General features: G+C 36.8%; 1 protein-coding gene across 2 annotated transcripts in view; it reads right to left on the bottom strand.

Annotated features, from left to right (window-relative positions):
• GRB14 (growth factor receptor bound protein 14) overlaps nt 1–26,652 on the bottom strand; it is a 117,934-nt gene that overhangs the window by 19,457 nt on the left and 71,825 nt on the right. For both annotated transcript variants that reach the window (XM_054562513.1, XM_054562514.1), the window contains 4 exons: nt 20,483–20,639; nt 5,161–5,282; nt 3,239–3,313; nt 378–515 (listed from right to left, as the gene is read on the bottom strand). In XM_054562513.1, coding sequence (XP_054418488.1) covers nt 378–515; nt 3,239–3,313; nt 5,161–5,282; nt 20,483–20,639 — 492 coding nt within the window. The remainder of the gene's footprint in view (nt 1–377; nt 516–3,238; nt 3,314–5,160; nt 5,283–20,482; nt 20,640–26,652) is intronic.

Genomic DNA, 26,652 nt, shown 5'->3' on the forward strand with positions numbered 1-26,652 from the left:
ATAAAAATACAATTAAAATAACCTCTTGTGAAAACTCTTGAGTAGTTTTACTTGAAAGATATGACTGCATTGCATAAAATGTGAATACTTATAAAACACAGACCATATGGCATAGTCTAATCTACTAGACCACATAGAAAGACAGACTGCATAGTGCTGAGCACTGTGGGAATTACATATATGAGTGATTGTGCATGTGGGTATAGGCATCTGCTGAAAAGTTTGTTTTTAAACAGATTATAATAAGTGTTCAAATCCAAAAATTTTACCAACTCTTGAGATCAAGTAATAAAATAATAAAAACAGTAAAACCCATTTTAACTTACAAGTTATATATGATTTATAACACATCACAACACATTGATACCGCCAATTACCTTTGATGTCCCTTTAGTAGAAAAATATAAACCAGATCTTCTTAGAAGGAAGTAAATCTTTTTCCAAGACTTCTTTCCCTGTTCTTTTGCATGTAAGAAGCCATGGATTTCAGGATATGTGCCTGAACTCAGAAACATCTGGAAAAAAAAACCGGACATTCCCATATGGTTTTTGAATCAATGATATTGTAACTTTATATTAATCATGTTAAGATTTCAAATATGAACAGGTAATATCTAACAATATCATTACCACATATATTATTATTACATAAATAACAATACATACAAAAGAGATCAGCCTTTCAAGTTCCAAATTAAAATATGTTCACAAAATATACATTCTAAATTATGATCAGCACTTAGCCAAACACCAAAATTATACGCTATTTGACTATCCATTTGAAAAGTTAGACTTCATTTAGGGGGTTAAGTCCTGATACTTTTCATGTTTTCTATTATTTTTTTCCTAAGAACTTATCAATTTCAACTTCATTATAGTGTACTACAATTCTGACTTCAATTATTAAGGAAGTTAAGCCAAGTTCACCTCCCTGATGACGGTAAAACAAACAATCTCTTCTTTGTCTTTAGGGCTCTCAGTTGTGAATAGGTATACCAGGTTGTGTTTTCCAAAGAGAACTACAACAGTATCTTCCATTCCACATGTCCTTCTGCAAAGTGATCTAGCCACGGAATCCTAAAGATGTGGAGTCTGTTACTTCATCTCCCTTCAATCGCAGCAAGGCTTTGATTCAACAGATTGGCAAAAGTGACAGCCCATTCTAAGTGTAGTCCTTAACTAGCCTGTTGGCTTCCACTACTTAATTCTTGGAAGCAAACTGTCACATAAGAAATGTGACTGCCTTGAGACAGCTACATGGTGGATAGCTCTGGAGGCTGAGACACCACATGGAGAGAGACAGAGGGGCCAAGCAGTACCAGGCAGAGGTAGTGAAAAGCCAACTTAAAAGGGGATCTTCAACCCCTCTGTGATTCAGTGTCTCAGAAATGTTCCACCCAGGTAAACCGCTTCAAGTTCCTGACCCACAAACTTGGTAGCAAAATGTGAGTGGGTACTTAAGCCATTAAGGTTTGGAATAGTTTGTTACACAGTAATAATTAACTGACACATGTGTTCCTGAGGAAAACAAAAATGAAAAGGAATAGCTCTATCTGAGTGGCTGTGCTAAGCACCTTTAATAAGACAATGAAAATGCACTGGCATCTCATTAAAAGAAGAAAATAAAAATGCCTATGAATAAACAAATGCAAAAAGGTAAAACTGAGAGTGAGAGAAATTATATGCTAAAACAATGCAACATTATAAAAGGCTACTCAGGGAAATGCTGCTAGTAGATATTTATGTTTTTTAAGTAAATTACTAAAAACATTCAATTTAATGAGCCACAGATATCAATTAATTGACATGCAAAACAGGCTACTACGTTTTTCAGTTTGAGTGCTTTCCAAGTTATTAAAGCAAAGCAATTAAATTTTAAAAAGGGAGTCACAGAGGTCACACTAGAAAAAGAAGAAACGTTTTAGAAACTGGAAACATTGCCTCAGTGGACAGAAGAGGTCAGGGCCACATGCGTGACTATCTGATTCCAGGGCTATGATTTTTCTTGTTTTTATAATGTAGCATTAAAGTAATATAACTACATTATAAGAGAATTTGGGAAAGGAGATGGAAGGAAAACTGCAACCCGCCATCCCAACACATCCCGGTGGGGAGGTGCTGAGACGGCTTGAGAGCTGGGGTGCTGGGCGCTGCCGCTGCCGCCACTCACCCTCGTAGTCTGATGGGGCAGTGTATAAGTAGCTTTGAAACAAAAACCTCTTGAGACTAATCAAGAGGATTTTTACTATATTTTGAAATATAAAAATGAAATATAACCTATTAAAAAGTTCACAGAAAACAAATCTGTCATACCCAATATCTGTATTAATGTATTTACCAGTATATTTAAATACTGGTACTTTTAAAGTAATATATACATTGAAAATATTAAATGAAAAATATTAGAAGTTTTCTTCATTTAAGATCAGAGAATACTGCATGTGTCTGGGGATGCTCAGGGCTTAGATCGAACAGCAACATTTATAGAGATATTGCCCCATATAAACGTGGTCACAAGTCTAGAGCTTCTGGTATAAGACTTACTGATCTATCAAAAATAAAATAAAATAACTGAAATCATTCTTCTGCTGTAATAAAATTACTTGGAAAATGATCACCTAAAATCACTGAGAGTTTGGAAGAAATGAGCCCAGTCAATGCAAAAACAAGGAGATTTTTAATTAAATAACCAGTACTCTGAATTTCAGCCATGATATTTCACAGTTCTACTCAAGTACTTCCATCTTAGGTATTACAAATATTAATGTATGAAACATATATTTTATATCTTTTTTCTCCTTTTAGTTAATTGCTAACTATTTTATTACAGATAGAATTGAGGGCATTTCTTATAAAACGTAATACCAAATACCAATTAGTAAAATATCTACTACTTACTGGAAATTTTAATTTTTCAAAAAACTAGCAATCTTTAAACACATCACAAAGCAAAACTGCAAGCTTCCTCTCATTATACACATTTTTAAATGTTTACAATCCTTTGACAATTGGTCAAAACTGGGAAGAATAATATTGTTGGGGGCCCTTACTGACTTAAGGAATTCTTTACCCACGTTAGGCTCTTTTCTTTTCCTTCGCATTCTTTTCTTTCCAGTTTTGCCTCTAGTAAAAATTAATCAGTCAGGGCTTAACATTTCAAATTCAGGACATTTATACATATGGACCTTAATGTTTCCTTTTATTATTACTTACATATTTTAATGAAAGTATATTTTACCTGTAAAATCTGTGTGGGGGATATTTCACCATTGGTTTCAGTTGCAAAAGACACCATATGCTCTGGAAAAAAATACTGACGAAAAGATACAGGTTACATTATCCCAAAACCTGTGCTAGAAAAGATTCAGTTATGACTACTGTAATCTAAAGTGTAAGTTCTTTAAATCAGTGTGTTGAAAATTCACTCAAACTGCTTTTAAAAATGACACTCCCTGGACTTTACCTTCAGGTCTGTTAACAGGAAGATCAGAGTAGGGCCCAGAGTAGCAAACACCCTCAGAGGATGCCCATGAAGAGATTTATATACTTCATGTTACACAAAACGCTGCCCTCATGGTGACAGTGTGCTTGCTCCTATTTCTCTTCCCTGAGTCCTTCAACCACTCTAGCAGGTGCCAAAGGACTATCAACTCCATTTTAGAAAGTCGAAGCTCATAGAAGGGTGTACTCAAGGTCTCAGCCCACACTGTAGAGGAGCCAAGACTAAAACCAGGACCAGGGAGTGAAAAATCCAGTCTTTTCCACTCACTGTTTTTCCAAATTTGTTTAATCATAAAATTCACCCAGAGCAGTTGCTTGACATAGGAATTCTGAGGCCACATTCCTGAATGATTCCGTAGTTCTGGTTAGCTCCTGGAGCTTGTGTTTTTAACAAGCGCTCTCCCCTTCCCCGGGTAATTTTTATGATCAGACAAGTTTTGGAAAATATATCGTACACTACTCCCTCTAGCATATGTTTTTCAACAGTAGTTCTATTAACATTTGGTCTAATAATAATACTGTGTTGTTGGGGCAGGGGAGAGCTGTCCTGTGCGCTCTAGGATATTTAGCAGCATTCTCAGCCTCTATTCACCAGCGGCCCTCCCCACCCCCAGGTATGACAACCACAAAAATCGCCAGACATTGTCAAGTCACCACCCCAGTTGAGAACCACTGTTCTAGGTCTACAAAGTGAACGTACAGCCTATATAAACTTCTAAAAAATAGATAAAACCAAAAATAAACACTAAACCATTTGTCTATAATTATGATTTTTAAATTCTTGGTTTTTGTAAAGATTCACAAGAAAACAGTTTCCCTTCAAATTCTATTTAATTTTTATTAAAAGTCTTACTTTCCCTAGCAAAGATCATCCATCATGTTTCCATTAATAGGTTCAAATAAAAGAGAACATAAAAGGTCTTTTGGGGTTTGAAAATATTCTATTATGGTGAGCATCATATATTTTCCATAAAGGATCATTCCAATCCAATTATCTAAGACTTAGTATAAAAAAAAAATGCTACAGCTGCAGAGACAAAAACAATTTAAAATAATGATCTCAAAGGCTATTCTGACTTCTAAAGATCCCTAGTCTTCATTAAAATGTGACATACATTTATTTTCTTTTAAAGAGACTACAGTGAAAGTATTTACTACATAATAAATGGGCCTTTACCTAATTTCTACCTTGCTCAGTGATTACTGCACTAAAAACAAAATAATTGACAACTACAAGACTCATATCAGTCTTAAATTCCTAGATTAAATTACAACACCCCCAACAACCATCAATCTGTTTTTACTTTAGAAATTTTCTATTTTAAATATCCTAAATTCTCTAAAAAGTATTAAACTATAATATTTTAGAAGCTGCTTGATGATATCTCATAATTCATTCCCTAAATCAACTGTATACCTTTTTGTTCTTAAAAAGCAGCAAGAGTTCTTGAAAACTATGTAATTGAACTTCTGTGGTGATGGTGACTAATCAATACTAGAGTAAGAAGAAATGTGACTAATTATAAAGGATCAGAATTCTTACCCACAAGTTACCAAATAAGGAAGTATATTTTATTAATAGTGATACTTCACATGAACTAAAACAAAATTTAACTAATTCATTTATTTTTCATAACTATTAATAGGGATTTCACTTACCATTGGATTTTTAAAGAATTCATATTTGGCATAATTTTTTCTAAAGTATAGCTTATTTTCTTCTTCCACTCCCCAGTTAGATAGCACTTCAGTCACCAGCTCATGGTCTTCTATTGTTCTTTCTGTAAAGAAAGTTTCAGTGAGTATGACAATGGATGGAGGGATGAATAAATGGATAATAAGGTAGGTAGATAAATTATATATAGATAGATAGATAGATAGATAGATAGCCAAACAAATATATAAAATATATTACGTATGTATATTTATTCAAAATAGAAAATTTCAACTCTATTCTGAAACAGCCAGACTGATAAAACTTTCTTCAATTTTAAATTAGTAATGACTGATTTTTATGCCAAGGCAGACTATAACCTGAAGAGAAAAATGACAAAATATCACAATGCACTTTTTGCTAATTCTGAATCTCCTTTTATTGACATGCAAATTATAAGTTTGATAGCAAGTCTGCATTAAGAATATGGGAGCTATTCCTTTTTTCCAACTCACCATGGTGCCAAAATTAAAATATTTGCCCAAGGTTGAACAATTCAGCCCATGAAGAAAAGAAAAATTTTGACAGATTCAATATGCATTTAAGACCTATAATCTGAATGGTTAAGAAAAATTAAAATAAATATCTTAAAAGGGAAATGTTAATGCAAGTATACACATTTTTTTTTAAGAAATCTAATTTTTTGTGGCACTTTATACTTTTAAAACCAATATTCAGGGAAATATATTTTGTATTAACAATGAAGACAACTAGGTAGGTTGGGAAGGCACTAAGGAGGAAAGTCACTTAAATTAAATAAGCAGACAACTTTAAAGGGGTGAACATAACATGCAAAATGCCTATTTAATAAGAAACTGATATTCTTAGCAGTGATATTCATAATATATTCTAGCAAACTAGAAACTACCAAAATGCTTATCAACATGAGAATAAATAAATAAATTTTGTGAAAGCACACAGTGGGATATATAATACAACAACAAGCAGTTTCTATGGATGAATTTCACTAGCATAATAATAAATAAAAGAAGTCAGACAGAGAGAGTACACACTACATGATTCCACTTATAGAAGGTTCAGCACAGGTAAAATAAATCTATGGTGTTAGAAATCAAGGTAATGGGGATAATGAGTAAGTGGGGGTACGGTGGGAACGACTAGGTATGGAAAATACCCTGTAGCTCTGGGTGTTGAATATTCAGGCATATGCAATAGCAGAGAATTCATCGAGTTGTCCAAACGGTTTGTTCATATTTTTTAAGTATGTCATATTGCAATAAAAAGTTAAAGTAGCTGTGAAATTACTAACACAAAACAGGAACTAGAGAGCAGCCAAATAAGGAATATAGAAATCCTCTGCTTTTTCTAGGACCTTTGTGAAAAGTATCTGTGTCTCAGAAATTCAACACTCCGTCGTGATCTGTGACCTCTAACACCCGAACCCTTGAAAGTAATGTCATATTTAAATAGAAGCTTATTCTGTGAAAGGAAGTTCTTGTAAGAGTGCTCAATGAATATGGATGAGTTTGAGCTAAGTGTGCCTCAACACTCTGGGTTCTGTTCCTAACTCTGACTGCTCTTTTCCTGTCTCATTGACTATCTCTTGCAGCTCCTTCCCCCTCCTAAGATGCGATCCTTGGCTCGACTCTTTTCTTTCCCTTTCTCTAAACTAATTTATGCTTCCCTCTTTCGCCATCATGTCTGTTAAGTGCCTTGAAATGAAATCTCTGAGTACAGCCGCTTTCACTCACACTCCAGTCCTAACTGCTAGGTTTTCTACCACCTCAAACACAGTTTGTCTAAAAATCCGTCAGTAGCAGATCCTAAAAATATTAAACAATTTCATCAAACCCCCTTCTAATTATATAAACAAAAGTGGCAGCAGAGACTGGAACATATATCTGTATACCAATGTTCATAGTAACATCATTTACAATAGCCAAAAGGTGGAAATATCTCAATGTCCACCAACAAATGAATCAACGATGCAAAGTAGTACAGACATACAATGGGAAAATCAGCCTTAAAAAGAATAAAATTCTAACACATGCTATAACATGAATGAATCTTAAAGACATTATGTTATGCAAAATAAGAAAGACACAAAAGAACAGACACTGTATGATTCCATTTACATGAGGTACCTCGAATAAACAAATTAATACAGACAAAACGTAGAATGGTGGTTGTTAGGGACTGGGGAAAGGAAGAAGAGGAAGAAGTGAGGAGTTATTGTTTAATGGGTTGAGTATGGAGAGATAAAAATGTTCTAGAGATGAATGTTGGTGGTTGCACAACATTATGAATATATACAATTCCAGTGAACTTATACCTTTAAAATGGATAAAATGGTAAATTTTATGTTATGCTTATTTTACCAAAATTAAAAAAGAATCAAAGTCCTCCTCCTTTTTACCTCTCAAACTGCATTTTCCTAAATTCTCTTCTCTCCATTACATCTTTCTCCATGTCTACTCCAATATCCTCTATTCTTGTTATCCCCCAGCATCAAGGATTCTTCCTCTGAGCATCTCTCAAACAACAACCCCTTCCCCATTCCCACTATCACCATTCCACTGGTGAGAGCCTTCACCTTTTCTTAACTAATCTCCAAACCCCTACTTTCTTGTTCTTTCAATCCAACCTGAACACTAATATAGCAAAACTCACAAGATATTTGTATCAATGCAATCCCTGCTGAAAGAGCTTGTTGACTTCCCAACCTGTTATGAGACAAATCCATGTAGTCTGGAAGTTATAACTAGCTTATTTATTCATCCATTAGACAAATATTTATTAAAGGCCTACCAAGTGTTAGACAATCATCTTGGGGCTTGAAATTTTGTAGTAAAAAGACAGTCAAAAATCACTGCCTCATGGAGCTTCCGTTCTAATGGAAAGACAATAAAAAATGTAAATCTTACAATGACTCTAAGTACTACATAGAAAAATAGAATGGGGAAGAGGGAGAGAGGAGGGCACAAAAGAAAGGAGTCCATTTTCAATGGCTTGCCAAGGAAGGTCCTTAGAGAAGGTGATATTTGAACAAAGACCCAGAGGAGAAGAAGACATGGGCCAAGCAGATTTCTGGAGGAAGAACAAGAACAAAGCTCTTGAGGCAAGAACAAGGATGATGTGTTTGAGATACAGCCTGAGGTTAATGTGGCTAATGCTGAGTGAGCAAAAGGTAGAGTGCCAGGATGGGTTAGAGAAGTAATGTAAACTTAAATGTCCCACCGGAGTGTTGGAGGAATGAAAGTAGGTTTGATCCTTCAATTGAGAATATTTTAAACCTGTATGTAACTCCTTTGTAGAACATGAATTTAATACTTATTACAACAAGACTGAGAACAATCCAAAAAGCAAACAAATAAAGATTAAACTATTTGCCATTGAGATGGCAGGAAACTGAAGGTCAAAAATAAATTCAGTTATAGAAATAAAGACAGTTACATCTCTGCAAGTCTCAGTTTGAGACCTTTCTCATTACTGTATTTAATTCCTTTAATATCTGAAGTAGGCTGAATAATGGCCCAATCATGGTTCCTAATAACTTGAACCTATAAATGTTACCTTATATAGCAAAGCCTTTGTAGATGTCATTAACTTAAAGATACTGAGATAAGGAAATTATCATGAATTATCCAGGTAGATCCTAAAGCCAAACACAAGTATTCTTATAAGACAGACACAGAAAGAGATATGACACAGACAGAAAAGGAAAGGGCAATGTGACCTCAGAGGTCGAGTCTCAGATGATGTGGCCACAAGCCAAGGAATGATGACAGCACCAGCAGCTGAATGAGGCAAGGAATGGATTCCCCCTAATGCCCTTGGAAAGAGGGTGGCCCTGCCAACACCTTGATTTCAGTTTAGTGAAATTAATTTTGGACTTCACCTCTAGAACTCTTAAAGATTACATTTCTTTCTTTCTTTCTTTTTTTTAAGACACTAGGATTTTGGTAATTTGTTTCAGAGGCCTTAGGAAACTAATGCAATAATCTAATCAGCAAGTTTTATCTCCACTTTATAGAAAATGAATCTAAAGTTCAGAATAGCAAAATCTAAGGATTTAAATGGCAGTCCCATGTCTGGTCCCAAGTTGATGCTCTTTGCACAGCACTGCCCTGGCCTTCCCACCAGAATGGCGCCCCTGCCACCTCTGCTGGTCTGTATATATCCTGCTCATTCTTTCTGCTTATTAGCTAAAATCTCTCTCATTTTCCTGCAGTTTTCATGTTTCAATCACTTCATTTATTTTTTATTTTGAAATGTATTCAATAGAAGTTTGCTAATTAGGTGAAAACAAACACCTAAATTTTGAGTGGAAGGGGAAAGGAAATAATATGCGATATTTCCAGTTACATCAATCTCAACCTTACATGAAAGTAACATAAATCATTTGAATCTTGATAGCATGGAAGAAAGGAGAGAAGGAAGGGAGGGAGGGAGGGAGGGGGAGAGGGAGGGAGGGAAAGAGTGGGGGGAGGGGCGGGCCCTGGCCAGTGTGGCTCTATTGGTTGGAGCATTGTTCTGTAACCCAAAAAGTCACAGGTTAGATTCTCAGTCAGGGTACATGTCTAGGTTGTGGGTTTGGTTCTTGGTTGGGGTGCATGCAAGAGGCAACCAATCAATGCTTCTCTCTCACATTGATGTTTCTCTCCATCTCTCCTCCTTCCCTTCCCCTCTCTCTAAAATCAGTAAGTATGTTCCTGGGTGAGAATTAAAAGAAAAGAAAAGAAACAGGGTAGAAAAACCAAGCACATTTGGACAGCTATAGCAAATGTGTAACAAAAGAACACCTAGTAAAATATATGTGATCACCAAAGAAGGAGCAGTCTAGTCAGGGTTTTGTTGACTACATGCAAATAAAACCCAACATATCAATCTAGAAAGACAAAATAAGGGACATATCTGCAAAAAATTTCACAGCACTACAATACCAAATGTTTAAATAATGCATGTAGTAGCATCAGGAAAACATGCTGGTAATCTTAAGAAAAATTTATTCAAAAAAAGCTAGGAAAAACTGGAGTATGTGAGAAAGCAAAAGACATACTTGCCATTCCTTCAAATCTCTGATAGTACTCTATTAAAAATTCATATAATGTATGAAAAAGCAAGTAAAGTCCAGAGGATCAAATGCAGCTGCCTGTTCTCATCTCATATACTTATCTGGTAATGGAAATAAACTTTCTTGTTACAGAATCAGCTTTTTAAAAATTGTATCATATTATGGTAAAACAATTTTTAAATTTATGTATCGCCACCCCAATTTGGAAGCACTGTCATATACCATCTTCCTACCAAGTCTTATTATGTTAAAGAATTAATGCTACGATAACCCAAGTAACCCCAAGAGGCGTAACTGATGATCAAGTAGCACATCTTACAGAAAATTAGTGGGTTTTTCAAAAGGCAGATATTTAACTATATACAGATCCTAATAGGGGGAAAGTTCCACATGAAGATGTAGGATGCCTAAATGGATTACTGTGAGAGGAAAAGAAAAATGCTTAATGGGGAGGTAAAAAGTTACTGAAGACCAGCATTGTTTTACCTAGGCCTAGGCATAACACATCATTACCAAGACCTAAGACAAAGAGGGAAAAAAACAAAACAAAACAAAACACTAGTCTAGATGCCTTACAATGCACTTTCTCCTTCCTTGAGCCCCACTCTAAAACCAAGCAGATTTTAACCAACCAAGTGATCCTAAGTAATTTATTAAATTTTTTAAATATCTAAACAAAACAAATAATTCTATAATCAGGGGGTCTTCGCTGCAACATCTGAAACAATGATATTAGGAACTATTACCCAGAATGAACTCAGATACTTTTTGAGTTACCATTTGAAAAGTGACCCTAGGCAGCTTTCACATCAATTCATCATGGTTATTTTAAAGATTTTATTTTTAAAGCTTTATAAGTCCATCTAATATACTACCTTAAAATATATTACTATAACTTGAAAGATATAACTATTTTTTAACATTTTTAATTTTAAAAATAAGGTATTTTTCAGACATTGGAAGGTAGATTACAATGATCAAATACGACTCCTATGGAGGTACAAAAATAGGAGAAAGGCTACCTTAAATCACTTCAATACAGCAACCAAAAAGGAGGAAAAAGGAAAGAAAGCCTCCAAAGAGTCAAAAAAAATCTTTTTTAAAAATAAAAACAAAAGCTTCATATTGTATTAAATTTAATTTTTGTTTCTAACAAATCAGTGAAGTATTATGGTAAAAGAATAAGATATTAACAAATAATGATAATTACATGCAATTGTTTTCTATTTAATTTTCAGAAACTTTTCCTTTTTAAAAAAAAAAAGAAGAGAAGAAAAAAATGTCCCTTCTGAAACTGTTGATTTAACTTGAAAGTCCTTTTAAAAAAACTCAAACCTCCCAGTATGGAAAGTGTTCACCTGTGACCTTCTGCCTGGATTTCCTCGCTGAATCTCCTGAAAGTACAGCGTGGGGCTCAAATAGAAACCTGAGTCCCCTACTCTTCTCGTCACTTGATAAGAGAAGAAACAGGAGTGGCTTTTACCTCTAATTCACTCAGAAAACAATTCTCTATATACCTTTGTTACAGGAAACTCCAGGAGACAAATGGTCCTTGTACTTCTCTGTGCTAGGCAGAAACTACATACATTTTGTCAATCTTATTTTAAGATAAAAATGAACAGCTTCTGATCAAGCAAAACAAAAACTGGAGAAGCAAAGAATAAAACAAAGCTCAATTTCTAAAAGGTTCCTTAACCTAAGAGAACTACTTAATACCAACAGATCCCCCAGAAAATTGCCACCACCAAATTCACCTTCCCAGGTGCAATAAGAAGGAAAATCTTGACACTTCAGCTTATGGGTAGAAAGGCCTTGTGGACCATTCTTCAGCAATTCTAAATAGTCTTCATAGTAACTCAGACTCAACGATCACAACCTGTGTTCATAAGAAGCCTTATTTTTCTACTGTGTTTGCATACATATTACCTCAAGCTGACTGGTAAATAAATACCTAAGAGCTAAGAAGCGGCTTCCATAAATTCAAAGTTACCTAATGTATGCTTTAAGGATTCAGAGTAAATTGCCATGTGGGCATGACTGATTGCTTTGGTTTCTTTTCCAAGTCTCTGTCTTCTACATACAATACATAATAATCCATCCTTTGAACTGTCTGATACAAATACCTTACAGTTTAGTATAGCTTAGATAAAAAAAAAAACATTTATATGTCCTAATTTCTGGGTTACAAAGGTATATGTATACAAGAAGCTCTAGCTCTCATGGAATTACTGTCTAGTTATAATAATATGGTCACTATGAAGATAGTTGCAAAAATGTTACAGTAGCACAGAAGATGGGTACTTGACCCAAACTTGGGACTTCAGGAAAATGTCTGAGTTAAGTCTTTAAAAATCTCTTCAAAAGTTTGTAAAATTGTTTTTTCCTTTTTTCTGATTACAGAAAATTTGAAAAACACAGACAGCTGATAATCCCAAACCATCTTTAAACCTGTCGATTAGGATTAAGCACTTAAAAATTCAGTATATTCCCTTCTTGTTATTTTTTCCTAGCAAATATATTGCACTATATAAGTAGCTGTGTATATATTTTTCAAAAAATTTAGAAAACATTTTTTACATGTAAACAGATACATAAAATATATATACAGCTTCTAAATTTGGTTTAAAAATACATACTTTTTTTCAACCATTGTTATAGTCTTACATCAGCCACATAGGTCCTCAAAGGAAGAACTCCAAAAACATAAACCAAAGCTATGTAACGTACGTCCTATAGGTATAAAGTAATTTATAACATCCCCCTTTCATTATAGCACTAGGTTTTATTGTTCAAACTAATAGTATAAATAATCCTGCTTAAACAGCCTTATGACACCTATTTCTTGTCCAAATGCGCTTGCTTCCCACACCCATCTATAGCATGTACTTGTGGAAGCATCACCTCCGAGGACACAGTTCATCATTATCGCCCCTAGGGCTCCCTACACCACTCCGTTATTTTGGGAATCTGCAATTTCCTAACGGGTGTGTGAGAAGGAGTGGTGCCAGCACGTATCCTGATTGTCTCACTGGAACAGCTTTTGACCAGCAAAGGTCTGGCCCAGGGGCTGGGCATGTGGAGGGGGCAGATATGTCTCCCTACCAGCTCTCAGATGGAAAAGGCGACAGAGCCTCAGAAACCCGAGCAGGGGATGCCTCCAGCTGCTTTCCTCTCTGTCCTCTCCCTAGAGGGTGGCACTAGGTTAGCTATCAGTAAGCTGGGACAGCTGAGGGTTTTCATCTTACCTTGTCTTCATACACATTTTCAGGACACAGCTGGTGGTTAAACTTTACAGTCATTTTAACTAAAATTCTAAGTAAGCTTTGGAAGATGCATAGCCGTTAGCCAGGTAAAGGTGGGTGAGAAGGGACTTCCTGAGAACTTCCACAGCATGAGCAAAAGAACCGAGGAGTAGAAACCGTACTGTATGGAGGCTGCTACAGGCAGGATAGGAGGCTGGAGATAGGAGGGCTAGTCAGGGCCCAGGTGCTACAATTCCCGCTCAGGACCTTGGACTCTAATGTAAGGAGAATCAGACCTGCATGCAGACGGGCAACTAGTATAACCAAATGTGAGAGGAAGAGCTGTCAAACGGAATAACGAGAAAGACGGTGAGATCTGCCCTCAGGCTGTAAGAATAAGGATGCTGAGAAGGAAAACCCAGCTGAAATGGGAGTGAGGTTTGATTACGAGCACTCTTTGCTAGTTTCCTATCTTCCACCTCCAACCTTAGCGTGCTATCAGGATACCATGCCTCCCCAAAGCTCAGGTCAGGGCTCCCACAGCCTCCGTAGGGAGGGAAAGGCAGTGTCCTATGTCCCACAGGCTTCACAGCTACTTCTGCTGGTCATGAGGGTAGTCACAATGCTGAGGGCTGGTAGATTCCAAATAGCACAGAAAGAATAATGGCAGGAAAACAGAAAAAAACCCCAAAACACTTGAGCTGCTTTTGTTAAAAAAAAAAAAGTGAAGGAGCAGCTTCAAAGCAGGTGCCCCTGAAGCGTCCCCTCACTGCCACTCGGCGTGGCTTCTGTCTTACAGAGATCATGTGGGGATAGCCGTGCACATAAAAGTGGTATCATTAAAAGCCTCCAGTCATTCATTTTGCTTATTAAAGCCACTCCACAATGAAATTCATAATGGAAATCTCAGCTGTCCCTAGCAATGACACTAAAATACAATTAAATCCTCTTCCCGAGGAGTATAGAGGTATGTGCTTGAGGTATTGTGTTAATTGCGACTGCTTCATACCATGGCTTCAATCAGGAATCAGAATAGGAGCCAGACAAGCATGGATGCCATTAAGTTCCTAAAGACTGAAAACTAGAGTTTTCCTCCCCACCATCCTCTCAACAATGAGTATAAAAGGAGAGGATTCCATCTGGGGAACTACAGTGACATCCAGTGGCTGTGAAGTATTAAAAGACACCAGTTACAAAAAACTTCAGTTTATTGTATGATGAGGAGGGGAAGTATCTGTTGATATACTGATATTTTAAACTCAATGCCTATAAAAATGTGCACATAACTAGGAACTCATCACAACATGATCCAAAATCAGGCAAATCAGTGATTCATAATGAAATCAGCATGTTTAACTGCCTTCAATAATTTATTCCACCTATTAAAATTATCAGCACCGTTTATTAACAACCATGGGCAGAGGATGTGAAATATTGATGTTGTATTCAAAGTTCCAAATAGCATATCGCCATTCATGCTGTGTATAAATTCGAGAACAAGTCATTTACAACATGACGCTCCCGCTCAGTCATAATAAATAGCTGGTATAAAGTGAACCAGGCTCAATCACTTTGACCCGAATAGTTTCAGCACTATCTCTGTTAAGAAAGATTTATCTGAAAATGTTCTTGAGGATTCAAAATTTCAAAATTTCAATTTATATAGACAGCATGCATGAGAGACACAGATGGAGAGTGTGACAGAGACGAACCAATAGCAGAATCCCAGGAATATTTGCTTGACCTATTGGGGTGAGGAGACACCAACATGCTTCCATGGAAAATGCATACACTTCAGAATCTGACAGAACTTAGGTTTGTGCGATGTTTGACTCTAGGCAAGGTGTTTCACCACTAGTCTTCATAGTCCTGTATGTAAAATGGATATTAAAGAACATATCTTGCAGGGTTGCTATGAAGTGAAGTATTAAGAGCATCTATCAAGATTAATGTAAAACCTCTTACTCAGTGTCTTCCATGTATAAGATGCATATTAATAGTAGCTATCACACGCATGCATTCATATTAAAAATACTAAGAAGATTGAAGTTTCCTTTGCCACAGAAAATACTCAGAAAACAGACTTTAGATTCCATAAACCTACCACACTTTGAATGTCAAGTGCTCCTCTTTCTGACTTTAATAACTTGGCACGTGCTTTAATGGATCAGGAGCAATATCTATTAACAACACAGGATGTCTCTGAAACTTCCGCACGCTTACCTCGGACATTAGAGTGAACTAAAGTGCAGAAAACCCTCAACTCTCATCTATGCCGTAAGTCAAAACGTTCTTGCTTAAAAGGCTTCAGCACCTCACAAACACCAAACCGCAAGTGTGCAGATCATAATGTGCAGATGATACAATGGGGCAATGCACCGCAGCAAAAATGAGAAATGGGCAAAGACCAACCCAGGAAGCCACAAGTAGTTTGATGTAAAAGCAAAACAGAGTTGCTCAGCCTCCAAAAGGTCAAAACTTGCATTCTGGCCTACTTTAAAAACTAAATCAGATCATACTGCTCTTTGACTCAAAGACCTCCAATTCTTTTCCTCACTCAGTGTATAAAGTCAAGTCTCCTCCATGGCCTATGAGACCCTCCATGAACTTGCCCCACAGCAGCTCTATGAAGTTCTCTTCCATTACTTCCCACCTTACTGACTCCACTCCAGACACACCAGCCTCTTGGCTGCTTCCTGAAGACAGCATACTGCCTCACGCAGGCCTTTTCACGTGCTGTTCCCTTTGTCTAGAACAATCTTCATCCACTTATAACTGCAAGGGTCACTGCTGTTGGCTTCGTGTCTCCACTCAAATGTCTCACTGTCAGAGAGGCCTTCCCTGGTCCCTCTGTTCAAAGCGCATCTCTCCCCTCCCCCAGCACTCTGTCCCTCCTCCCTGCCTGCCTTTGCTCTCCAGCACTTACATCACCTAAGGGACTACAAATTTTCATCATTTGTCTTTCTTTCCCTTCTAGAATGCAAACTCACAAGGGCAGTGCTTTTTGCCTACTTCGTTCACATTGTACCCACAGGATCCACACACAGAATGTGCTTGGGACAGAACAGTCAATAAATATTTGCTAAATTGTTTGAGGAAGGCAATAGTGGAAGCAAAGTTAGGGAGGGTTCCTAGTTTTTGTGGAATCTGTAAAGTTAAAAAAATATATATAAAAATGCTCAGGATGCTTTCTTTGGTGCACGCATATACAAAAGGAAGTATAATTAGAAATTATGTTAAAACAGACACACTAATCAATGTCATCTCAGTGCTGTAAAATCATGGACAATATTGCTTCTTTCTTGAGATTTTTGTTTCTCAGTTACTTACAATGAAATGAATTATTTTTGCATTGAAAATATTTTTAAAATAACAGATACCACCACCTCTCTTTCAGAATTCTACTTATTGAAAATTCTTTATGTCAGTCTAAAAGTAGTCAAGAGTATCTCCTGAGCAATATACGCAACTGACTAGCTGGTCACCAAATTTTTGAAAATCATTTATCCTTTGTTTCTTTATATCACTAGCATTCACAAAAGATTTACAGGTGAAGGTCTCAGTGGTTCAATCTATTGACAAAGAGCATCTGCAGCTTCGTATCATGTTTAAGGGGGGACAAGCTGCTCTAGTTCTTTTTGTTCATTTTAATATGCAAATAGAGAAAAAGTTACTTAATTTCATTATTAGATTGAATTAATATTCCAAGAGTATTTATATCCTACACATACCAAATTAAACATGTGTAAAGAAACAAATCAGTTTTATATTTTATGCTGAAGAACATATTCGTTATTTGTTACATTGTTAAAGAAATGGAAGCTGGTAAATCAGTTACACACTAGTATTTGGGTATCATTAGGATCTACAGGTTTTCTCCTGCTTTAACGTAAAATTAGAGTAAAAACAAAAAGAATACAAGAAAGCTCTAGAACTAAATTTCTTTCTCATAAACTATGTTCTAAGGCATGGTTGAAGAAGCCATGAGACAGTATTCTCACACCTTTGGTTTTATCTCAGTAGTTTCCAGAAAATACAGTAATGGAAAAATTTATTTCTATATGATATCCAGAAGTTTAATTTAGTATGTAGCTCAAATTAATTCTCAATGTTCCATCTTAAGCCTCTACATTTAAAGATTTGTGCATTTTATTCCTTAATATAACTTGTAGTGATCTCAGTGAAAACTGCTGCTTGATTTACAGAGTAGAATTTTTATCATTTTAAGCTATTTGTTAAGGATACATTGTAGTGACTATAACCAAAAAACAAGTTTTAAAGTCTCCACAAAAGAAAAATTTGAGTATAAAATGCTATAATTACATATATTCTAATTAAGAGCTGAGTTCCAACAAGCCTAAGTACATGAAATACTTTGGAATATAGCAGATACCTATTGAGAGTTAGCACCACATTTCTAGATGAATTATCATGAATAGAAGTTAAATTAGTCACAATGGCCATGAAGAAAGTATAGGTGCAGCTTTTTCTGCCCTACGAAGGTGAGACTATTTCTCATGGACTAATGTATCTTCAGAATTCAAGGTTTTCTTGGCAGGCATATGCTCAGCTGCCAAGATCAGCTGACATGTTGTAGCCCATCACCTATCAGCTGGGCCTGGGGGAGATGGACTGGGGTTCAGAATCAGTGTGGAGACTGCTGGACTGCAAGATTCTTTTTCACAGCTTTCCCTCTGTGATCTCCCTGAGGTCCTGACATATCCTAGGACAAGTCTTCAGTTGGAAAGTACATAACACTATCTGAAGGGTTCAGAGATTGCAAGTAGCTTTACATGAACCAATTTCCATAATCTTTTTTAAAAATTTTTTTTATTGCTGTTCAATTACAGTTGTCCCATTTCACCCCCATTACTCTCTCCTGCCCTACCCACCCCCCACGTTCCATTTTCAATCCTCCCCCTCCACCCCGTTGTCTCTGTCCATGGGTCCTTTACACATGTTCCTTGACTTGACCCTTCCCCTTCTTTCCTTTATTCCCCTTCCCCCTCCCCTCTGGTCACTGTCAGTTTGTTCTTTATTTCAATGTCTCTGGTTCTATTTTGCTTGTTTGTTTGTTTTGTTGATTAGGTTCCACTTATAGGTGAGATCATATGGTATTTGTCCTTCACCGCCTGGTTTATTTCACTTAGCATGATACTCTTCAGGTCTTGCCAGCATGATCTTTATTCCATTTCATCAAACAAAGGCAAACCTGTCATCTGAATGGAACCTTACTTTGGCTACTGCTCTGAGGAACACATCCTCTATGCACCAAACAAAGGGAACATTTTATATATTGTAGCAAGTTTTGCAAGAAAGCGAATGACTCATGGCTAGATAGAAAATTCTCAGTTCTTTGAACAAATTAAAGGAAATAATTCAGCTGTCACTGATAAATTATTTAAAATAACTTTGATGATTTACTGTATGTTAAAAGTTTTTAACATATAATGCAAAGGAGTTTATAGTAGACTAAATAACAGTGCCCGCCCGCCCCAAGCAAAAAAAAAAAAAATATCCACATCTTAATCTCTGGGACCTGTGAATGTTACCTTACATAGCAAAAAAGAAAGAAAAAAAAAACTTTGCAGATATGATTGTGTTAAGGATCTTGAAATGAGGACATTCTCCTGAATAATCTGAATAGAGCGTAAATGCTCCTGTTCTTAGAAGAGAGAGGCAACAGGAGATCTGACACAGACAGAAGAGGAGACAGCAACATGACCTCAGAGGTAGGGACCTAAGTGCTGCAGACATAAGTAAGGGATGGCAGCTGCCTGAAAAAGCTGGAAGAGGCAAGAAGCAGATTTTCTAGAGCCTGCGGAGAAAAGAACATTCCTGACAATTTCTCCATTTCAACCCACGACTCCTGGCCTCCAGAACTGTGAGAGAATAAATATTTCATTGTTTTAAGCCACCAAGTTTGTGGTGGTTTGTCACAGCAGCCACAGGAAACTAGCACAGAACTCAAAGCACTGAATGGCACCGCCGTAACTCCCTTCTTTCTCATCTAGTTATCATGGGACATATTTTTTAACACTGACATATGTAAAAGTAAGAAAAGGGAGATAAAATTGTTGCCAATCCTGTTTCATCCTAGCAGAAGAATGAAAATTCTTTATAGCTTATTGAAATATCTGGATAAAATAAATAAAAACTCTCTATAGTTTACCATATAACAATGTATTTTCAATATAAAAATTTTTTAAAGGTTACTCTTTATTTTTTCAATTTTGAAATGTAAAGAGCTTACTTATTTCTTCAAGAAAAATTCAGAGTATATGCTCCCATAAAGAGAACAGCTGTGGATACTCCCCAGGTCTGCTCTATAATCAGTTCAAAAAAATTATCCAAACAGAAACTTATTTCAATGTCTCAAAAAATGTTAATTGTGCTGCTACACATTATTGTCAAATTTATCTTTCCATCAGTTTGTACTCTAATGTTCTAGGTCTAAAAGTCCCATAAATCATTATTCAAACAAAGAGGGTAGCAAACGTGTAATATTTTTATCCTTATTTCCATTTTGTTCTATTTCTCTATTCTTACCTGAGGACATTTTATTACTTTTAAAGAAAGGAAGGGGGAAAAAAAGAAAGGAAGGGAGAGAGATGTAAAGAGAGAGAGGAAGAGAAAGGGAAAAAGAGAGAGAGAAAGAGAGACATTTATGTAAATGAGAAATACTGATTGGTTGCCTTCTTGTATGCACCCTAACTGGGGATCAAACCCGCAACCTGGGTATGTGCCCTGACTGGGAATAGAACCCACAACGTTTTGGTCTATGGGACAATGTTCTAACCAACTGAGCCCCACCAGCCAAGGTCTGTTATACTATTTTAATCTCTCTTCCTTCAATACCAAAAATAAAAAGAACAAAGAATTATTCACTATTTTCTTTTATTCTTCTGTACCTGAAGAAAATTTTTGCCATTTAATCAAAACTGGAAGGGACAGAAAAGCAATCATATGACTGTCATTCTGTATCCTTACCTAGACCTATGTGAGGCAGGTGCTCAAAAAGGGTCCAGCTGTGGTCATCAATGTAATGATTCTTCAGGATCAACAGCTGGCAAACATCTCGGGCAGTTATATCACTGGGTACCTCTAAAGCCCTGCTGGTTTCATCTTCACTGTATATTTTAATTACCTGTGTATGCAGAAATAAGAAAATGAGCTAAAATATTCTATTAAAAACATTATATTATATAGTAATTCATCAAACTTATTGGTTGAACTGATTACAAATTGCTTATTTTATACAACTAATTTTTACACATTAAGTGAATGTTACTTATCCCAAGACTTGTTTATAACGTGTCAAAGTCACTTTGTGCAACAACTTCCACTCTCCTCCTCATCTAAACTAGAGTCCTCCAAAGACCATTTAATGTCACTGGCCACTATTAATGGTGTAATGTTATATATTAATTAAATTAAGTATAAGATGTTCTTTCCCTACCATTCTGACCTACCCAAAAGCTCTGTATTTCTTACCAATAGTTTAAATTTTCCATGCCATATTTAAATCCTGTAACTAACCCAAGTAACATGGGTGATTGATTCCCAGATACACTCAAACAGTAAAACCAGTAAAGAGAATCCAACTTTTTAAAAACGTTTCTCCATTTCAGGTACGAGAGTCTTGCCAAACTCTTGCTAGATGTTCATCAAATCCTTTTCTTTCCTCCCTAGCAATTAATTGTGACCATGAGATTGTGTTTTAGTCAGTGGAATATAAGTCCATGCAATGTTTGCCAAGCCCAGGCCATAAAAACCTCCCAGAAATTATCCTCTATTCTCTTTTTCCACTGGATGGAAATGACTACAAGGACCTAGGGGAAAGGAAAGGCATGGAACAGAAGGACACTTTGTCCCTGAATGACCACACAAAAGGTGCCCAACGAGAAAGGTCCATATGATACTTTGACATGAACAAGAAATGAACTTTTATTACATTAACTCACTGTGCACTTGTACTTACCTATTAGCACAGTTATGTTTCCTTAAATTACACAGAATTCAAGGTTCATATGCAACACTCTCCTCAATGTTTACCAAGCTATGCTCAGTGCTAGAATTTCCAGTATTAATGATATTATATTATATATTAATTAAATTAATTATAAAAAGATCAATAGCTATGACAATAGTACAATAAGGCAAACACACACACCCAAAAGTGGAAAATGGTAAGAAAAGTCAATATAATACACCTGTTACAAAAACAAAGACGTGAACATTGTTGGTAATTCAAACAAATGCAAATTAAAATGATGTATCAATTCTATTTTATCCATTTTTTAACTATACTTAATCACAGTGCAATGAAATAGTTGCTATCTCACAATGGCTGTAGTAATATAAACTGGAAAACTATTGTGTACACCTACTGGAAAATATTTATCCAAAGCATCAAAGGTTCATTCCGTTGGCACAGTAACTGCACTTCGGCAAACAATTTCAATGAGTGTCCTAAATGTGGAAAATAGCTTTAGGCTTGACATGTCCAGCAAAGTTTTTATAATTCTATTCACCTAAATATTCAACAATGAAAGAATGGCAAATGTATTACTTTCATAGAATGGAATTATTATATGGTCCTTACAAAGGTTATTCAAGAAAATGATACAAGAACTTAAAAAATTTCTTAAGTATAATAAAATTAGGATGCCAAAGTATATGTTATGTGATATGATGTTGGCTTTGGCTCTGCAGCACCTCCCTACCCCTCTAGGAACAGTGCTCTGATCGTCTTTTAGAACAGCACCGCCTCCCTCGCCGTCAGGCTTTGTGACTTGGGCAGCTCCAACTTCTGCCAGCGATGGTGTGCTGGAGCTGCTGGAACTGGCTGGAGCTGCTGGGACTGGCTTGTAAGAACTGATTGTTCCACATTCCAGAACTTTGCAAGCCAGGCCTCTTGAAAACAGTCATGGTAGGAGTACATACACCAAGGAAATGGACAAATGCTACAAATAAGGCCTTTAAGTTTTTTTGTTTTTTTTTTAGATCCAGTTTACCAGTGGACCAATGCCTTAGCTCCAGATGGAAGATATTGTACAGACTATCCATCGACATACAGTATCCACGTAGCCAACAATGATTACTTCAGAAATGGGGCATGTGCCTTAACCAGAGCAAGTCAGAGCCAATGTGATATTTGTTCACATAACCATAGAGGGGACTCTCTTTTCTGGGGCAGATGTAGGGCAAGAACGCTACTATTCATGAAAAGAAGAGTGTGGGAAAACGGAGTTAGCCGTCCAAGAAATGAAAAATACTGAGAACATCACTGAGCTCCTACATCAAGGAGCACGGGTATTCTTTGTGTTTTTATCACATGTATGCTAGGAGGCTATGAGCTTCTAGTGGTAACACCCACCTACTTATCTCCCTTGTTCTTGTCATGAACCCCTCCAATTCATTCTCTATACTGCTAGAAGAATAAACTTTCTAATAGCCAATCCAATCAGGTCATTCTGCTACTAAAACTCTCCAAGGGCTCCTCATTCTCCTAATTCAAGCAGCTTGCTTGTTTATTAAGATCCCATGTAAGGTACATGTCCTTTGCTAAGTGTTTTATTATGAAGCTGTCACAGAAAGAGATGGTTGTTATACTCAGAGGGCTTAAAGTCCATCAGGGAAAACAGTATTGAAGACAGTAATTACAGCCCTGGCCAGGTGGCTCAGTTGGTTGGAGTATCAACCCATACTCCAAAAGGTTGCGAGTTCAATCCCCAGTTGGGGCACATATAGGAGGCAACCAACCAATATCTCTCTTATATCGATGTTTCTCTTTCTCTCTCTCCCCCACCCCACACTTTCTCTCTTTCTAAGAGTGATAAACATATCGTCAGGTGATGATTGAAAAAAAAGAAAAACAGCCCTGACTGGTGTGGCCCAGTGGATTGAGCGCTGGACTGTGAAGCAAAGGGTAGCTGGTTCGATTCCCAGTCAAGGCACAGGCCTGAGTTGTGGGCTAAGTCCCCAGTAGGGGACACACAAGAAGCAATCACACATTGGTTTTCTCACCCTCTCTTTCTCCCTTCCTTCCCCTCTAAAAATAAATAAATAATTTTTTTTAAAAAAAGGAAAAACAATAATAACAAAATAGGGCATAAAAGTACAGTATGTATGCTAATAAATTACAAGATAAGGGTTAGAATAGGCCCAAAATATATCTGTGAAAAAGTAATATTTAAGCCAAGACCTGAAGGAGGAGTGGGCAGTAGCTAGCTAGGCAAAGAGAGGGTAAGAACATTTCACGCTCAGGCAATAGAAGCTGTGCAAAGCCCCTGGGGTGAGAAGAAACTCGGCAGGTTCTAAGGATTTAGAGCAAACAGGGAGCATGGCCCTAAGGAAACTGAGGGGTAAGTATGATGGTGGTGAAGGGATGTAAAAGTTCAAGGTCAGAATTGACCTGAGAATCATGGAGCTTAGTGATCCTAAACAAACACATGGAGATGGCTGTGTTTGACAAGACAGGGGGAAAAAAAAAAGAACAAAGGAAAAAGAGAATCTAGGACTGAACCCTAAGAAATTCCACAATTTAACAGTGACTTACAGGCAAGAAAGCCTAAAAGATAAAGTGAGATAGAGATAACCAGTGGAGTGGGATCTCATAGAAGAAAGCGTGAACTCAGCGTGCACACTTCCCAGCAGAGCAGCCTAAGGAACAGGGCATTCTGTGATCCTAGTCAAACATGACAAAGAATTGCAACATGTTCTCTCTTAGCTGCATGTGAGTTACGCTCTACTTGAAATCAGTGCTCCAACCATCAACACATGTGCTTTATTTGGCAAATTCCTACTTATCATTTCGCCCCAGTTTCCATGGCACTTCCTCTGGAAAGTCTTCCCTGAATGCCCATGGCTTTGTAATGTGCCCTCTAATGTGCTCTCATTTTGTATTTTCTACATATCTTTCTCTTGAACTGTACTAGTAAGTTCTTATAAGAAAAAACAGTTTGTTTACTATTTGTCATCACATCCTAGGGACCTAGCCCAAGGCAGGACATGGCTTAATAAAGATCTTAGGAACGAAATATTTTTGTACCCCTGCAAAGCTTAGCAAAGTGTTTTGTACACAGTATGTACTCAATGCATATTTATAAATTTTAGTTTAAAAATATTCTGTCACAAAATATATCATTGATTAAATTTTATGCTCAGAAATTAAAGTTCTTCTCAATAAGAAACAGCTATACAATTCTTCATGTTAATAATCCTAGGTAAGAATTAACTCAATATTGCTATTAGGGGGCCATTTTGAGCGTTAGCCATTGAGGCAGCATTAAAGTTATATGAAAAAGGTCACGAAAACAAATTGTCCAAATCAGATGTGACTGTTTAAACTTTCATTTCAGTTCATTTATTTTTTGGTTAATATATGTGGTTCACTAAGACCCCAAGACCTGTTTGGAATCTCAGTGTCTCCCACGACCGCATCTGGGTAAGCTATTACCCTTAAATGTGAACCTTCAGTGTTTGTACCTGTGTTAGACAACTCTAAAGGACCCTAACGGATGCTGTCCACTGTATATCTGTGCTGCTGTGATTAATGACGGGATCGAGCACTGGGGGGTACTCCGGCCAAAAGCAATGTGAAGACGACCACTCCAGAGGCCCCATCGTGGAGGCAATGACGAGCTGTTGTTTCAGGTCCCTCAGAGACCGGCTGGCTGCACATTCCAGGAAACGGGGGGGACTGGGAATGACCTGGTGGCTGCTAAAAAGGTTCCCTGTACTTCCTGACGATCCCGTGTTTCCTTACAGTAAACTCCCATCACCTGGGGTAACAGCAGCATGCCTCTTACTTTTCATCCTGTATCTTTTATATCCGAGGGGCTACGAAAGTGAAAAATTGGAAACATTTTGAAACTTAAGCCAATTTCATGAAGAAGGCAAAAACAGAGCAAGAGGTAGAGATGGGGAAATGAAAAAGATATCTAACCAATCAGGAAAGCCATTATTCAAATTATGTTGCTGCAAATTTGAGAGAAATAAGTTGCCAAGAATCAAGACTTAAATTTAGAAGAGTTAGGCCAATGTAGATTTCTGGAATAGGTACATGTACTCATTTTTTAAATAAATAACACCTGCTGAGAGAAAAATGCAATACTTTTGTTGGCGCTCCATTTCAAACCCTTATTTTTTTAATCCTATTTAATTCTGACATTTGTCCAAAATACATATTCATCTATGAATAATAAAATTATACTTTGGTTGACATTCCATGACAGTAAATCCCTGTCAGCTCTTAGATCGATTTGGTAATTATGAAAAATCCCTTACATGTCCAATGGGATGCCTTTACTAAAAGTCTCATTTTACGTCTCTATATTTCTCCTTAAAATGTGACTCTTGCCAAAAGTATTACTATACTAAAACTTCCTATGTAAGAAAGAAAGTCAAGACATCAGAAAAGCTACATGACTAGTATGGATTAAAAGTAAGTTAACCCTGGCCAGTGTGGCTCAGTTGGTTGGGCATCATCCCATAAATTGAAAGGTTGCCAGTTCAATTCCCAGTCTGGGAACATGCCTGGGTTGCAGCTTCAGGTGTGTACAGAAGGCAGCTGATCAATGTTTCTCTCTCTCTCTTTCTCCCTCCCCTTCCTTCTCTTTAGAATCAAACACAAACTAACTTACTAAATAAATAAATAAATAAATAAATATTTTTTAAGCGAACTAAGTTAAAAACTTTTGTGATCATGTAAAAACCAAATAGCCAAGATGTTCTTAAGAATCAGCGAAGTACTGACTGGTCTCCTGTCTCCTTTAAATGCTGAAAGGTAAAACAGAGATTGGAAGATCACATCATCATGCTATTTCATAAAGGGATATTATACATTTCCAGTTCAGTGACCCAAATTCCCAGATTACTTGATAAAATAAGACATTGAGTGAGAAGACTATTAATTATATCAATTTATCTACTAAATCATTTGAAATTGTACACCAGCAGGATGAAATCCTGCCTGGACCTGAAAGAAGAATCGTAACTTCCTTTGTGTAATCAGTGGACAAACACTTGACTAGCAGGAGAGACATGCACTGATAAGGTCTGTCTATGACATCTCATCTGCACAAACAGAGAGCACCCAAGGACAGCCAGCAGTGGACACAGGCTGTGTTTAGAAAGCTCTTCCATGTCACGGCAAT

The sequence above is a fragment of the Pteronotus mesoamericanus genome, unplaced genomic scaffold, assembly GCF_021234165.1.
Source record: "Pteronotus mesoamericanus isolate MK-2021 breed Mesoamerican mustached bat unplaced genomic scaffold, CSHL_Meso_final scaffold_651, whole genome shotgun sequence".
NCBI classification, from domain to species: Eukaryota; Metazoa; Chordata; class Mammalia; order Chiroptera; family Mormoopidae; genus Pteronotus; species Pteronotus mesoamericanus.